Source organism: Cucurbita pepo, chromosome 16, assembly GCF_057944985.1.
Source record: "Cucurbita pepo subsp. pepo isolate OVF chromosome 16, ASM5794498v1, whole genome shotgun sequence".
Classification (NCBI taxonomy): Eukaryota; Viridiplantae; Streptophyta; class Magnoliopsida; order Cucurbitales; family Cucurbitaceae; genus Cucurbita; species Cucurbita pepo.
Window position 1 is genome coordinate 11,797,750 of NC_141813.1, and position 15,553 is coordinate 11,813,302.

Sequence of the window (15,553 nt, forward strand, 5' to 3'; positions counted from 1 at the left end):
CAACTAGTTAATATATATATATTTCTCTCGAGAGACATCAAAAGCCTGAATCTTGAATCCTAAATCCTAAATCCTCCTACTCTCATAGTAGTCGAAGCATATCCCTAAAGAGAGCCCTATTGAATGACTGAGAGAATGGGATTTATCCAGAGCCCTATTGAACGACTGAGAGAATGGGATTTGCCCATAAACTAAAGATGGCCTGAAAAGTTGAGTAGGGTTTGGGGCGAGCTGCGAGCTCACATACTACGAAACGAAAAAAAAATAACTTCAACAATCTTATTTTAGACTCGTATCGTTTAAGAAAACTAAACTATTGTTTTAGTTTGATATTTATTTTTCTTAGCTTAACACATAAGTGGGAAGTCAAACCTTGATAATTACGTTCAAATTAATATATATATATATATATATATATATATATATATATATATATATATATATATATATATATATATAATTAAAGATTTTCATTATTGGTTATTTTTAAAAGATAATAATTAAGAAATATATATAGTTGCATTATTAAACTACCAAAATTTTAAATTATAGTTACGATACGAAGACCTCATAAACCAAATATGTAAAAGATCGGTAATGATAATTTTGTTTATTAAAGTGGGACCCTGGATTATTATCTCTAGATTTAATTTAATTCTTATGTTTAAATCTATATATTATTTAAAAAAAATATTTAAAATATATATTATTGCGAGAATAATAAATAAATAAAGTAGAATATTATAATTATATATATATATATATATATATATATATATATATATAATATTTTCGATTATAAATGTAAGAAATTTTTGTTACGTATTCAAAAATTTTGAATGAAAGATTCGAAATAGAGATTGTAATAGAAAAGTCATCTCACCGAGCATGAGTTGTACTCAATTCCGAGTTTTTTTTTTTTAAATAAAAAATAAAAAAAATAGTGAAAAATGGAAAATATATGATTCCTCAACTTTATGTCCCATCAAGAAACGTAATTATCTTGATGTGTTAATAACCAACACTATGCTATCTAGCAAACCCCTACCAATTGCCTAATTCAAGCATCAAAATTAAATTTGATTTCTTAATTATTCAATTATTTCCATATTATTTCTCTATTTTTCAATTTTTTTTGTCTTTTTATTACACGACAATCAACATAGTTGAATAATTTTATTCATATTATTATTATTTTAAATATTTTTAGTTGAGTTGTTATCAAACAATCTTTAGTTTGAAAAAAAATAAGATCTTCGAATATTCCATTAAATTATTATTATTATATCCATAAATTTAATAATTAATTTTTTTTAAAAAAAAAGAAGCGTTGGCTTGGTTTACAAGTGATGGGATTTTCCAACATAATCATTAATTATGGTACCTATTAACCATAATTTAGTACCAAATTAAATTAAAACAATGCCCAAAGATGAGACATAATTTCATCCCATTTTAATTTCTTTACAATATTATTTATTAAATATATTTTTTAAAAAAGGACCCCGAATGTGAATCCAAACTACTAAAGAAGGAATTTATGAGTCTTTCGGGATTGTTGAATGTTGAAACCCCCTTTTAAAAGCAAAAATAAAAGAATCAATATTAATCCTTATTTCCGACCATCTTAAATATTTCTGTGTTAGTGTCGGTTGAGGAGGAGAACATTCTTTACATGAGTATGGAAACATCTCTTAACAGACGTATTTTAATATCGAAAACTCATAATAAAAAGCTTAAAGAAGACAATATCTACTGGAATGGACGGGAAAGTTAGGCTGGAAAGTCCAAGGGTGGTGGGGTCGGAAGGGGTCTTAAAGTTGAGCCGCTTGGAACCCTAAGACCATCATAGAGATGCCGAACTTTATTGCAACCGCGTGGGCTCCATTCACTAACATCCCTTTCATTTCCACCTATTCAAAATGGACCCCACACGGTTTCATTGATGCAATGTGCTAAACCTGGGCTCAACTCCGGACTCTTTCGCTTACCTGGGCCGTTCAACCCGAGCCCAATTATATTGTGGGCTTTATTTTGGGCCGTTTAAATGGGCCGTGTAATTAGCATTTTGGGCTTTATGAAACAGATCACGTTCAAATGGGCCGAGCTCGGTAATTCCCAATTTCTTTTTTTAATATATTTTCTAATTTTTGAAATTATATAAATCTGCCACGTGTATGATGCAGGATTACCATAAAGCCATTAATGATTGGTTTCATGCTTCTTTAAGTTTGTTGTACCCTTCTTAGCCTTTACGCGTCTATTTCTTTTCTTTTTCCCTTCTTTTTTAAAGAATAATCCCATAAAATAATTTGTCATGTCCTTCAAAATATATATATATAGATTGAGGTAGATCTGAAATTAAAAATAATTTGTATTGTCAATCTAAACATAGTTTAATAATAATTGACATCGATATTTAGATTGTAGATTCATTTTTTAAATATATCACTGACTCATAGACTTATTCAAGTTCTGAAGAGGCGCTTGTATAGTGAGTAGGTCGAATTTAACGAACCACTATGAAAATATGGTGTTATATTTTCTAACTCTCCCCTATTTAATTTTAAAATTATTATTAAAATTTATTCATTAAACTATTTTATTGTATTAATTATCCTATTCTATTACAAGCAATGATGAGCAAAACAGTTGGTGTTGCTAAAAATGTGAATCTTTTACGCAAAAGAGTTATGCTCAACATGGTTAGCCAAATCTCGGGCCCTTAAGACCTAAACACGATCTCTCATTCTAACGTCCATGTGCTTGGACAGCTCACGATTGTATATTGTAGGGTCGGTGCCTCAAAAATGTTCGAAACTTTCCAGTTCATCTCATATGCCCTCCATTGTAAGGGTCCCTTTTTTCTTTTATCCCTTTCTCATTTCAGTTAGAATTGTTCTTAGCTTGGGGAGGGCAGGTCCTACATTTTGTTTTTCTTAAGGGACAGTTCGTCTTTTTTGTTTTAGAATCCTTGACAAAACAGAACAACTGGACCTCAAAGTCTGTCCCTTTTTCTGTTTTCTTTCAAATTTGTAGGGTATGGCAACCCCATAATCTTTCCCTATGGTCCTCATATTATTGACTTATACCCGCATATATTTAAATGCACGTCATTTATATTACCTTGTCGTATTGTCGTAGACTATTTAACGTGTCCAATTTTTGTTGAGAATTATTGGGAGTGAGTCTCACGTTGGTTAATTTAGTGGAAGATCATGGGTTTATAAGTGAGGAATATTATCTCCATTGATATGAGGTCTTTTGGGTAAACTCAAAGCAAAGCCATAAAAGCTTAGGCTCAAAGTAAAGTCATGAGAGCTTATCGTACCGTTGTGGAGAGTCGTAATTCATAACATTTTTATTATTTATTTTTATTAATAGTCCCTTACGAGTACCCTTTATATATAATTGGTTTCCTGTTCCATAATTGACCATTTCTTAATGAACCATCTATATTTTTATTTATGTATGAAAATAATGAAAAAAAATAATTTCACATTGATTTTCTTAATCTTAAATGCAACTTATCAGTACGACGTCGTTTTGGGGAATTAATTATGACGAAAATGATCGTTGATTTGTGGTCGAATAATATTTATTAAAAATATGGAAGGGAAATAAATTTGGTGTTATTAGAAATTAATTAAGACACGTGGATTGTGGGACCCACTCAAACTAATATATTAGAGTGGAATTAGGCATGAATTAAATTTGAGTTTGGTGCAAAAATAAAGGCGACTTTGTTTCTTTTTTAATTCAGAATTATTATTGATTTTTAATTGGGTTTTAATCGAAATTAATGAATATTTGGCTATTCATCTAATATAATAAATAATTATCGAGATTTATTTCTTTTTTAATTTTATTTTAAATCTTTAGTTCTAAAATCCAACTCAGCATAATTGTTTATAAAAAGTAACTTTAAAACTCAGTTAAAAGGTTAAAAAAAAACAATACTGTCTTTTTGAAAAGGACTATTTCATCCAAAACCAAAAGGGGTTAATTTATTTTTACTTTTTATTTTTTTACCATAACTCGAAATAAAATGGGAAAAATTTAAGAGAGAGAGAAAGAGGAAGGTGGTGGAATATGAAAGGGTGAGCATGTGATTTCTTGCAGCTTTGCCTTGCCGTGCACGTGACTTCGATTGCAAAACAATCAAATTAGGAATGATCACATTCAATCTACCCACACATTTCTATTCATACATTAAATTAAAATAATAATAATAATAATAAGCGTTTTAAAACTGTAAGACTAACAGTGATACGTAACGCTCTAAAGTGGACAATATCTATTAGCATTGTATTTAAACGGTTATAAATGGTACTAGAGATAGATCACGAGTGATGTGTCTATGTTGGTCCTCAAATGGGGATTGTAAGATTACACATTGATTAGGAGAAAAAACACCTCCTTAATAGATGTGTTTTAAAAGTGTGAGGCCAACGGTGATACGTAACAGATCATATCTACGGGCGGTGGGCTCGAGCTTACTTTATTGGAATTTTAAATTACAATTATTTTCTTTCATGTTGAACCTTTTCATCGCGGGCGTACGTTTTATTGGCCCTTTTATTATTTTTTTAATTTCTTCGATTCAAATGGAAAATAAATAAATAAATAATTGTTAAATTAAACTGAACAAAGCTGTTTGTTTCTCGGGAAAAGCGGACCTAAAAAGAGCTTTATTGATTAAATGCATGTCCAAGATCTGCTTATTGGATTATAACAAAACCCTTGCATTTTGACTAAAAAGTACACCCTCCAGGCAAGCTTATAACGAAGTTCACGAGGGTATTTCCGTCTTTGTGTCATTAAAATCTTAGAAAACAGTGGACCCGTCGTCTCCGGCGATTTCTACTCTGCTTCAGACAGACAAAAGAAACTTAATTTTCTCTTTCCCTCGCCGCCGTCGCCGTCGTCGTCGCCGGCGCCGTTGTTCTTTTGTTATCCAAAAACGAAACCCCACCTAACCCTTCTTCCTTTGCTTCTACTTCACCGCAGACCAGAAACTGAAAGCTCCGCCCCAACTAGAATCGTTGGGCGTTGATATTAAATGAAATGGCGGAATCTAAAGCATTCCCTAGGCGGCGGGGGTTCTATGTCAAAATGAAGCTCTCTCATCACAAAAATGGCAGAGCTCAAGAAAAGAGCTTCTTCATTAGATATTACAAATGGGTTCTCTGGGTTTCTCTGTCGATTTACTTTTCTACTTCTTATTACATTAGCCATAGCCATAGCCATAGCCATGAGTCCCATGGAACCGCAGCTCCGATGACCAAAACCCATGTTTCTCGAGCCCTCGTCGAGTCCTCCAATGGCCAATTGAAAGAGATGAGGGTTTTCGTGTACGATTTGCCGCCGAAATACAATGTGGAGTGGCTTTCAAATGAGCGGTGTTCGAACCACTTGTTTGCTTCGGAGGTAGCCATTCATAGAGCCCTGTTGAACAGTGATTACCGGACATTTGATCCACTTGAAGCGGATTTCTTCTTCGTCCCTGTTTATGTTTCTTGTAACTTCAGCACCATTAATGGCTTCCCCGCCATTGGTCATGCCCGTTCGCTCATTGCCTCCGCCGTAGCCCTCATTTCCTCCCATTATCTCTTTTGGAATCGCACCAATGGCTCCGACCATGTTTTTGTTGCATCACATGATTTCGCCTCTTGTTTCCATACTATGGTAAGGAATTAAGCAAACCCATATCAAGAAAATAAAATTTATTTCCACATTCTTTTAATTTTAAGGATTTGTTTTCAGGAGGATGTAGCCATAGCTGATGGAGTACCATTGTTCTTGAAGAACTCGATTATATTACAGACATTTGGCGTAAACTACAAACACCCATGTCAAGATGTTGAACATATCGTCATTCCGCCGTACATTTCGCCGGATTCCGTACAGGACACTCTTAAGAAGTCACCGGTAACTGGCCGGAGAGACATTTTCGCGTTCTTCAGAGGTAAAATGGAGGTGAATCCAAAAAATGTCAGCGGACGATTTTACAGCAAGTAAATAATTTTCACCTTTATCCTTGATTAAACACATTTCCCGAGGTTAATTTCTATTTATCTCATGTGGGTGTTTATGGGTATTGGGTTTTAGGAAGGTGCGGACGATGATTTGGCGAAAATTCAACACCGACCGGAGATTTTACCTGCAGAGGCACAGATTTGCCGGTTACCAGTCAGAGATCGTACGGTCGGTTTTTTGTTTATGCCCATTGGGGTGGGCCCCATGGAGTCCCAGGCTGGTTGAGTCCGTAGCCTTGGGCTGCGTGCCGGTAATAATAGCAGATGGTATCCGGTTGCCATTTCCTTCGGCGGTGAATTGGCCGGAGATATCCATAACCGTGGCAGAGAAGGATATCGGTAAATTGGGGACGATTCTCGAACACGTGGCAGCTTCCAACCTTACTACTATCCAAAAGAACTTGTGGGACCCAAGGAATCGGCGGGCCCTGCTGTTCCATAATCAGGTACAAGAAGGCGACGCCACTTGGCAGGTGCTTCGTGCCCTTTCGGACAAGCTGGATAGGTCATATAGACGATCAAGGATTTCGAACCAATAATATAACGCCACGTAATCAATTAGTGGTCCCCACTAAAGAAAACCATGGTTCCTACGTGGATGTAGTTGAGCATAATGAAGGTGGAAGACAGCTGGAGATAGTATGAAACTGGCAGACGAGTGATGAATAGTGTATTTTATTGTTTATTGTGGGGTTCGAACCCAGCTGGTGTAATATCCATCCAATCAGGAAGAGAGGTGAGAATCAACGTGGTGGCATAGGATTGGTTAGGGTAATCAAGCAAATATAATGGCAGGGATTCTCTTCTTCCCCTCGTGAAAATATTAATGGAAGCCCAATAAAACAAGGATGGGCGCGGCTTTGTAAAATACCGAAATAATGCAAACAAATAACTTTTTTGATTTTATACAAAAAAATAATATAATTTTTTATTTGTTTATTTATTATTTTAAAGGAAAAAGGGTGGAAAAAGGTGGAAAATGCAATAAATAAAGGAGGGAGAGGGAGGGTGGTGGTGGATATTTAAAAGAGAGACAGCCGAGGAGTGTCAGAGCTTTGAATTACACAACGGTGTCATTGTCGGAGTGTTAGTGGGCGGTGTCAGTCGTGGTCAGTTCACGGACTCATTCAATTTTAGAAATAACATTCTAATTTCAGCTGAACCAAGTAGACAATTTTGGACTCTTGAAAACTTGGGTTATTGGTTGTGTTTGTGTGGCATTGGGCTGGGCTTTTTCTATGCTTTGATGGGTGGAAGGGAAAAAGTAAAAAATAAAAATAAAAATAAAAAACTCCGACCTGCCGGATTCGAACCAGCGACCTAAGGATTATACTGTTGGATTGCCCACTACAGTCCTCCGCTCTACCAACTGAGCTAAGGTCGGATTTGTTAAATGTTGTGGGAATTTTAAAAATTAATTAGTATATTTTGAAAAGTATGGCAAATTAATTGGCATTAAATATGGGGAATTAACGATAAGATGAGTAGACATCACTTAAATATGTGGAGCCAATAAGAAGGAATTATTTTGAAAAATGGAACCATATTTTGGACATTAATTCTTATTTTTTTTTATTATTTTTTTTTAATGACTTTGTTTTTATTTGTTAATTACTTGACAAAATGGCAACTTCCCAACAAACCACTTGGAACCCAATTTATTGTCAATCCCATGATAAATCATAATGCTTGGGATTCTAATTCTTAATTTCAGTCAATTAGGAGATTAATCATAATTATTATATGTAATCAACTATTAAAAAATCGAATATGTAATCAATTAGGACGTCAACCAATTGAGTGGGGGAGAATGTCACGGTCATGCATGTTCAAGACGTGTTGTCAATGGCCGTGATAGATATCTCAGTCTTGCTTGTTTAGGACGTGTTGTCCATGATTGCATGCCTGTTCCAAACCCCTTTTACATGCTTTCATCCTAGATAGTTCTTTACCATTTCATATTGGGGCAGCACGGGGTGTATGACCGTTCACCAAAATAATTAGCCCCAAAATGTACTATAGGGAGATATGACTAGTTGTCAACTTCTCACTACCTGATAGTTATATGCTGTAAGCAGTTGTTGTTGACTTTTTGCTTGCATCACATATAACACCAATTTCAATATCTCAAGTCTTACTTTCAAAACTCTATTTCAAAACCTATCTCTTATCTTATTTATTTATTTAGAATTAGTTTTAATTTCTTATTCTATAACATCTTTCTTCCTCTCTATATATATGCTAATTATTAATGTTTTAATTTATAATATTGAAATAATCATAAGCTTTCATTTCTATAATTTAAATATAAACTATAGTTTATCTACATTAAATGCAAATATATAAAAGAAAGAAAGAAAGGGCCATAATATTAAAATAAAAAAAACGCATTTATTCATTGAAATCAATTGAAAAAAAAAAAAAAAAAAAAAACAACCTTTGAAGCTGTTACACCCATAACACACCGCCAATATTGTGACCATTATATTTACTATTATATAAACATTCTTAAGAAATCCTGTTAATTTTTTTTTTTTTTAATTTTCCACAATAATAATATCATTTTTTCTTTATTTTTTAAAATAATAATAATATTAACAATAATAATTTTTTTTTAATTATAATATTTTTAAAATTTAGAATTTCTTGGGTTTCTTTGTGGGGTTTTAGCATTCAGGAATCTGCGTGTGGTCTCTCTTTGGATCATTGCAGTAATCATACACCAAGTAATTCCTCTGCACCCTCTCCATCGCTCTGTATTGCTCTTGGCTCAATCCCCCGGTGTCTGGCCTGCAAGACGCCGCCGCCGCCGTGCAACCGCTTATTTTGAAGTCCCGGTACTTGGCTACGAATGGCTGGTAGTGATAATCCACCTTGTATTTCCCATTCTCTGTCGCCCACGAGGAAGCATCCCATATCGAACCGTAAACCCACATTGGTCTTATTGGGAAAGTGGCGTCGTTCCTTCTTGTATACCTTCGAATCGGTACGTTGTCTACTAAAAATCTGTGGAAATGGAAGAAATCTGTAAATCGAATGGTTAGGGGGGAAAACAAAAGCATGTATTCTATTGTAATTATACGGACATGATATCTGATGCAGACCACCGAATGGCGTAATGGTGGAAATCCTGTGTCGGGTCAAACCAGAGATGGAATCTCATTTCTCTTCCGACAATGTTTCCATCTCCACTTCCTCTGATGAAGACGTTCGTTTGCAGTGTATACGGTTTCCCTGGCGTCGTTCCCAGGAATTCGAGGTCGATTTCATCGTGGTTTCCGGGGTAATATTGGTTGTTCGAAAGCTAAATCAGAATAAAGTTAAAACACGGTTAGTCCAGTACTTGAATTGAGTGATTATCATTATCAACGACTATGATACTAACGTAGAATGATGTGAGAACTCCTGCAGTGTAGCCGGATTGGAGTTTTACAGCAACACCAAAGTAACCGGATCGGTATGAGCGCAGTGATTTAAACCCGCTACCTGTTCGACGAAATGACGCACAGAGAAAAATCAGCCAAAATACCAAAATGGGGTAAGAGAGTGTGGATATAGTGAAAAACTATTCAGCTTTCTGCCACAACTATATGAATTCGAGGCACTTTTATCATTTTTCTCTCGTACGTTCAACGATTATTACGAGTCAATTACATTATGGCAGCCTACTTGAATAGATTTTATTCTCGAAAGTAGGAGATAAACGGTGGACCTGAGGTACTGTCGAGCCAAATGGTTAAGGAGCCTTGGTCATCAAACCTTTGATGCTGAGGACCCCAGAGGTTTGCAAAATACTGAGTAAAGCTGTTGGATTGAAGAGAGGAAGTGAGGTAGTAGCCAGAGGAGGGTGGACCCTGAGCTGTGGTACTACTACTACTACTACTAGAGGACATCACAAGAACAAAAACAAGGAGGAAAAGAGAAGCAGCCATGAAATTAGAGCAATAATTTGATGATAGCATGATAGGCAGAGGTGGGGCAGAGAGTATTGAAGAGAAATGGGGTGGGAATTTGGGAATAAATAGGGAAGTTTTTTAGATCATTTCAGACCCCACATAACACAACAAGTTAACACAGATTTGTGGGCTGAAGTAAGATCTGGAGAATGAGATGGGAGGAGCATAATCTTCTCATCTATTCAACAAGGCAAAAAACCTGTCCCGTCTGATCTTTTCTTATCCAAATCTTCTTTCTTTTCGTCTGTAGAATGAGTAAAGCTTGCAAGCTATGGCTGCTGCTCTCCATGATTGATGTCACAGAAAATGACCCAACTTGAGGCTCCATTGATGGTAATTAGAATTGGTTTCTGGCTTTAATTATATATTTTTTTTAGTATGAGCATTGATTTTGCATTATTCCACACCTTTATAAAAAAATGTTTTGTTCTCCTCCCCAACCGACGTGGGATCTCACAATCCACCCCTCTTTGGGTTCCAGCGTTCTCGCTGGCACTTGTTCTCTTCTCCAATCGATGTGGCACATCGCCTCGTGTCTACCCTCTTTGGGGTTCAGCCTCCTCACAATCACATCGCCTGGTGTTTGGCTCTAATACCATTTGTTGCCCAAGCCCTTCGCTAGCAAATATTGTCTTCTGTGGACTTTTCCTTTCGGACTTTCCCTCAAGGTGTTTAAAACGCTAGGGAAAAGTTTCCACACCCTTGTAATGAATGTTTCGTTCTCCTTTCCAACCAATGTAGGATCTAACATGCAGCTTGTGGCCATCATGCATCTGAGTTGATTTGTGAGTTTTTATTTCTTCAGCTTCTGGGTTTTTGAAGGATTATTGGATCACTAAAAGATCCTCATTTAGCTACTGTAAGTGAGACGGTTGGTCACTCTTACTGCTTTGTCTCATAAATATCCTCATTCAATCATAGTTAATAATACAATTTTACTTGTCCAAAGTATACTTTTGAGATCCTTTAGTAATATTTCTACTTTTTTTTTTTCTTTGACAGATGTTTGGCGATTTGAATATCAGACTCAACGAGAAGAAGGTATTAGTATATTATTTCAATTTCTTGTTGCTTTTTAATAGCGAAAAATAAGTAAGCAATAACGGGAAACAAGTAAGCAATAAGAATGCAAAACATGAAACGACCTCTTAGATATCACAAGATGACAAGAATGATTCGGTTAAAGTGAAATCTTATCACACACATTACAATTATAAATTAGGTTGTTTAGATAAATTGTAAAAAAAAAAAAAAACGTTTAATAATTGTGTGATTGGTAGATTGTTTTGTCTTGGCTTTGGTACTATAGTTTGATACGTACGTTGAAGTGAAATGACCATACAGTCTATTGTTGTTTGAGATCATTATTTGGATGACAAAGCATTCAAAATCATAACATGTAGGCGTGGTAAGCAAAAAATAGAATTTGAAATCGAGCCGTCACGGTTTAATTTTCATTAAAGACAAAGCATTTGAGTTTTATTTTATTATTATTGTTTTTTTTTTTTTTTTGTCTCAACTAGATATGAAAGGAGAAATTTGAACTTTTATCCTCTTGGTAAAAGTATGGTAAAAATATATTGACGGTGATAATTGAACTATATTGATATTGTCACATGTTTGAGTTGTTAGTGTAGTACTGTTCAGATTTGAAATCACGAACCCAAATTTTGGCACAAAAAGCCTTATAAACAATTATGTGGGAGGTTAAGGTAGGCAACAAAAATAAAAGTCCTCAATTTAAGCACTTTTCTTTGGTTTATGAATTATACATGTCCATCTCAATTATGACTATATCCCATTGTCAATTTTTTTTATAGGTAAATTAATGCGTCGAAGGGTATAGGAATCATCGCATGTCCTAGAAGATTAGACACTACAAGCCATACTTCGATGTAAGACAAAAAAAAAAAAAAAAACGTTTGATTGGTGTGGCTCCCATCTGGGTTTGGCAATAAAGGAAGTGTCCTGCCTTAGAAGACCTTAATACCAATTGTTTTAGGGTTATCTTTTGGAGTTTTAAATTAATTTTCGTTTTAAACTTGCGTTGGGTGGTACGTATTATTATTAAGCTTTTTTATTGCAACAATTATGGGGTTGAAAACATTAGTTTCATAGTATCTCATGTGAAGATCGAGAGGATCGCAACTTTTTAAGTGATATAGACAATATATCTTTTTGGTTCATTTCGTGTCAAACTTTTCTAGCTCTACAAATCCTAACTACCATTATTATTTGAGTTACAATTTAATATTAAAATTTCAAAAAAGAATAATAAGACAAAATAATTATGCATCTCAGCAAAAGGAAAGGAAATGATAAATATATTCTTCTGAAAATCACAAAACAACTATTTATTATGATATGGAGCCTAAAAGGATAAGAATTAAGGAAGACTATGAAATGTGAACGAGATGTTATTAAAATTTTGTTTTTGGAGCCGAATATTATAGTGATAATGAAGTTTTTGTCTTTATTAAAAAAAAATTAATAATAATAAAAGGTGAAAGCCACAAAAGGAGGACTGTGTCTTCTAAAAGATAGAAAATAATTGTTTGAGGAAGAGGGGAAGGACGTTGCAATCTACCGACAGTTTCATATCTTAGAAGAAACCATAGAGTGTTTGAAATGTGGCTGTGGATTTTTTTAATAACTTGTCAGGTTTCCTTTCCATTTTATGACGTCTTTTCAGCTCATTTCATCTTTAATTTGCCCAAATATTTGAAATTCAATGACGTTTTCAATCCCCATCCATCTAAATGCCTATATCTTGAACGAGATATGCATCAATCAAAACTATTAACTCGAACACCGCTTTCTTCTCATAATGCTAGAGTTTCGAACCTAAATTTGCATCAAACATGAGTATACCTTAGTGGTGATTGATATATACTTACCGGAGTTGCCTTTTATAGTCTTGTTGGTGATTGATATATACTTACCGGAGTTGCCTTTTATAGTCTTGTTCAGCAGGTGTGTATTGCAAGTATTCTTTCACAAATTTGACGCAAGTCGTACTTCTAGGGCGCTATATAGAAGTTTATGCCTGCTTATTCCGGCTACAATCACACTATTGAACAACGATCCAACTGTTCCATTCCCAAGAAAGCTATCTTGTCATGTGTCATGTCCCAAAGGAAAGAAATAGAATCTACTTCATTCTTCCTTTCTAGTTAAAATCCTCTCCACTGCACAAAAAATCATATCAAATAACGAAGTCTAAATGATAGCAAAAATACAAACAGTTGAAGAAAGGGATAGGATTAGGTAGTTTTTGAGGTGCCCACATCACATCTCTTTTGCTTTTTGGAGCTATGCATGTTTTGTCCATTACCAACAGTAGATGATACCTTGGTTAGCCTGCAAACAAAATTAAGCAGTCAATTCACTAAAAGTATATAGAGCCACTAGGCAATCATAACTTGGCCAGCCAAAAACAAGACAAAAAAATCCATCGGACTGGTGAATTTCAATTCTTTCAAGTAACTTTTGTAATTTCAACCCAACCTTTATTGCTTATAGAACTCGTAAAAAACATCAGCTTCATCAGTATGCACTCGAGGAATATCTAGTAAGTTTTGAAGTTAAACCGTCTCAGAAGTCAGAACAAGAAGAAGCTGAAGGGACAATTTCACCCATGCAGAGAGAATGGAGATTGGATGGAAAGAAAAAATTTAAGGCCTTTCGGACTGGTTTAGGACAGCTTTGAATTAGATGCTTTTTCTTGTTGGGATGCTTAAAATGACAAGCCCATGGTGCAGCTCAGCCCAAGCTCACCACTAGCGGATATTGTACTCTTTGGGCTTTCCCTTTCAGGCATCCCTTCAAGGTTTTTAAAGCGTCTACTAGGAAGAGGTTTCTACACCCTTATAGAAAATATTTTGTTCCCCTCTCCAACCGATGTGGGATCTCACATCAACTCTAAGTCTTTCCACTTTATATCAAGTTATTATGGTTTCCACGTTAAAATATGAAATCCCAAGACCACTTCAATAAATCTTATTTCTACCCGCAAGGAACCAACTCCCTTCACTCCCGTCCTTCCCTCCCTCCCTAGAACTTGATAGGGGATGAGATTCATTCACTTGCATTACTGCTAGCAGTACAATAAGTTTCGGTCTTAACGCCTTGACTACTGCTGTGCAGCCTTTCCTTGGGTTCATAGAGTCATGTTTCCCATTTACCCACAACGGAGGAGCTGCCCCCACCAGGTAGGCGGCCACGGGTCATAACGCACTCTTCGCACAACCTTCGTGACACTCAAAATAATTATACTAATAAAAAACAAGTAAACTTAGCTAAATGATTGTGGAGCTATATATCTGCCTGCCTAAAGATTCACCCATACCCGAGAAGGTAGTCCTTCAAGAAAAAGAAAAGCATGTAGAAACCCACATAATAAGAAGAACTAATGACAAAGGGAGGAAAATTAACAGCAGCCCTCTTACCCATACAATTCCCTCAATCTCAGAATTGCTGGTTGAAATCCTGAACTCAGAGGAACAAGTTGTACAACTCTCGAGTGTTGTGCATTGCCATTCTTTGGTTTAGAGATCGTCATTCTAAACATCTCTCCCTCCAGAATTTCACTTACAGCTTCAGCTGCATCACGAAATGAAACTTCCACCAGCAATCAGATCACTAGAAAACAGAACAGCTTGGATGAACGAAGATTAAGCCAGATTTTATGGAAAACAATCGAAAATTCTCCCACAAATTGTAATTGTAACGTAATCTTCAGACAACTTCTGATGATCATTAAGGACTCCGCCTCTAGGTTGTTTAATGAAATGCCTCTCGTTCTAAATCGTTTATGTCCATTCAAAGAGAATCTCATGCAAACCAACGAGAAGTAACTCACAAATACAAAGGGAATTTACCAGCAAACGGATGAAGCTTGGCAAAGTCGAAAAACTCATCAGCAGAACAACCAAACAGAACCCTAGCAACCCTATCAAAGCATATTACAGTTTGTACTTTCTTATCCGTAGCAATTGACATCTGCCAAAAAACAATGGAAATATAGGAACCCTAATCAGAGCTACAATATAAAGAATGCAATGCAATGAACAAGCTCAAACCCAATGGCATTTCCCACTCAAATTACAAGTGGAATTCCAACGACAAGAACATCGTATGAAATTTCCACATTCTGAAAATAAATTCTCAAGTAGAAAAGCGGAGATACTCACAAGTATACGAAAGACACGCTTGGAGGAGGAGGAACCGGGATTGAAGGCGTTGAAGTTGCAGAATTTGCAGAGAGAAAAAGGGGGGTTACTAGGGAGTGTCCTCTCACAGATTGAACAAACCCTGTAGCAGAAACTGGTGTGATCCATGGCTATCACTGCGCACATTGTTGTTATTGGCTTATCGTTTTCCATTTCTCCTCTGATGGAGGTTGCCTCCCTTCCTGGAAAATGAAAAGACGCGGCGCTCCGCCGCTATATGGGCAGGTTATTCAATAAATTTTAAAGCTCAAAATCTCATTTAACTTTGGGCCTTGAAGTTTTCCATAATCTTTCAAGCCATATTGTTCGGCCCAGTCTCAGGATGGGC

The 15,553-nt window shown here is 35.6% G+C and overlaps 3 protein-coding genes, 1 long non-coding RNA gene and 1 other non-coding gene across 8 annotated transcripts; 2 read left to right on the forward strand and 3 right to left on the reverse strand.

Annotated features, from left to right (window-relative positions):
* Window positions 1–4,780: 4,780 nt before the first annotated feature.
* LOC111776713 (putative glucuronoxylan glucuronosyltransferase IRX7) lies at window positions 4,781–6,977 on the forward strand. Its single transcript, XM_023656034.2, has 3 exons — window positions 4,781–5,688; window positions 5,767–6,017; window positions 6,112–6,977. Exons 1-3 carry the CDS (start codon window positions 5,068–5,070, stop codon window positions 6,575–6,577), a joined length of 1,338 nt encoding a protein of 445 aa, XP_023511802.2. The 5' UTR covers window positions 4,781–5,067; the 3' UTR covers window positions 6,578–6,977.
* Window positions 6,978–7,330: 353 nt separating this feature from the next.
* On the reverse strand, window positions 7,331–7,422 carry TRNAY-GUA (transfer RNA tyrosine (anticodon GUA)). The gene is given in 2 exon segments: window positions 7,331–7,366; window positions 7,386–7,422. It is a non-coding gene; the product is annotated as a tRNA-Tyr (tRNA).
* Window positions 7,423–8,642: 1,220 nt separating this feature from the next.
* On the reverse strand, window positions 8,643–9,985 carry LOC111776973 (xyloglucan endotransglucosylase/hydrolase protein 31-like). The gene is made up of 4 exons (XM_023656404.2): window positions 9,751–9,985; window positions 9,424–9,524; window positions 9,125–9,342; window positions 8,643–9,044 (listed from the first exon to the last, which is right to left on the reverse strand). Exons 1-4 carry the CDS (start codon window positions 9,968–9,970, stop codon window positions 8,705–8,707), a joined length of 879 nt encoding a protein of 292 aa, XP_023512172.2. The 5' UTR covers window positions 9,971–9,985; the 3' UTR covers window positions 8,643–8,704.
* LOC111776974 (uncharacterized) lies at window positions 8,884–12,178 on the forward strand. 2 transcript variants are annotated; one of them, XR_015412187.1, is made up of 5 exons: window positions 8,884–9,024; window positions 9,141–9,368; window positions 9,450–10,327; window positions 10,997–11,035; window positions 11,815–12,178. It is a non-coding gene; the product is annotated as an uncharacterized LOC111776974 (long non-coding RNA). The 2 variants fall into 2 exon arrangements; XR_015412188.1 differs by having other exon boundaries at window positions 8,885–9,024; window positions 9,259–9,368.
* A 598-nt stretch (window positions 12,179–12,776) lies between these two features.
* On the reverse strand, window positions 12,777–15,450 carry LOC111777484 (replication factor-A carboxy-terminal domain protein). 3 transcript variants are annotated; one of them, XM_023657110.2, is made up of 5 exons: window positions 15,187–15,450; window positions 14,875–14,995; window positions 14,443–14,614; window positions 13,282–13,354; window positions 12,777–13,182 (listed from the first exon to the last, which is right to left on the reverse strand). In XM_023657110.2, the coding sequence occupies exons 1-5, from the start codon at window positions 15,376–15,378 to the stop codon at window positions 13,168–13,170; spliced, it is 573 nt and encodes a 190-aa protein (XP_023512878.2). In that variant the 5' UTR covers window positions 15,379–15,450; the 3' UTR covers window positions 12,777–13,167. The 3 variants fall into 3 exon arrangements, with proteins under 3 accessions (XP_023512878.2, XP_023512876.2, XP_023512879.2); XM_023657108.2 differs by having other exon boundaries at window positions 12,777–13,354; XM_023657111.2 differs by having other exon boundaries at window positions 12,777–13,354; window positions 14,443–14,596; window positions 15,187–15,446.
* Window positions 15,451–15,553: the final 103 nt, after the last annotated feature.

Excerpts from the sequence above, each read along its gene's own strand:
- LOC111776713 (XM_023656034.2), top strand. The coding sequence starts at position 5,068 with ATGGCGGAATCTAAAGCATTCCCTAGGCGGCGGGGGTTCTATGTCAAA. Across the intron at positions 5,689-5,766 it reads CCTCTTGTTTCCATACTATG|GAGGATGTAGCCATAGCTGA; the intron begins GTAAGGAATTAA and ends ATTTGTTTTCAG. Across the intron at positions 6,018-6,111 it reads AGCGGACGATTTTACAGCAA|GAAGGTGCGGACGATGATTT; the intron begins GTAAATAATTTT and ends ATTGGGTTTTAG.
- LOC111776973 (XM_023656404.2), bottom strand. The coding sequence starts at position 9,970 with ATGGCTGCTTCTCTTTTCCTCCTTGTTTTTGTTCTTGTGATGTCCTCT. Across the intron at positions 9,525-9,750 it reads TTGGCTCGACAGTACCTCAG|GTAGCGGGTTTAAATCACTG; the intron begins GTCCACCGTTTA and ends TTCGTCGAACAG. Across the intron at positions 9,045-9,124 it reads TGGTCTGCATCAGATATCAT|ATTTTTAGTAGACAACGTAC; the intron begins GTCCGTATAATT and ends CCATTTCCACAG.
- LOC111777484 (XM_023657108.2), bottom strand. The coding sequence starts at position 15,378 with ATGGAAAACGATAAGCCAATAACAACAATGTGCGCAGTGATAGCCATG. Across the intron at positions 14,996-15,186 it reads AGCGTGTCTTTCGTATACTT|ATGTCAATTGCTACGGATAA; the intron begins GTGAGTATCTCC and ends GTTTTTTGGCAG. Across the intron at positions 14,615-14,874 it reads CAAGCTTCATCCGTTTGCTG|TTTCATTTCGTGATGCAGCT; the intron begins GTAAATTCCCTT and ends TGCTGGTGGAAG.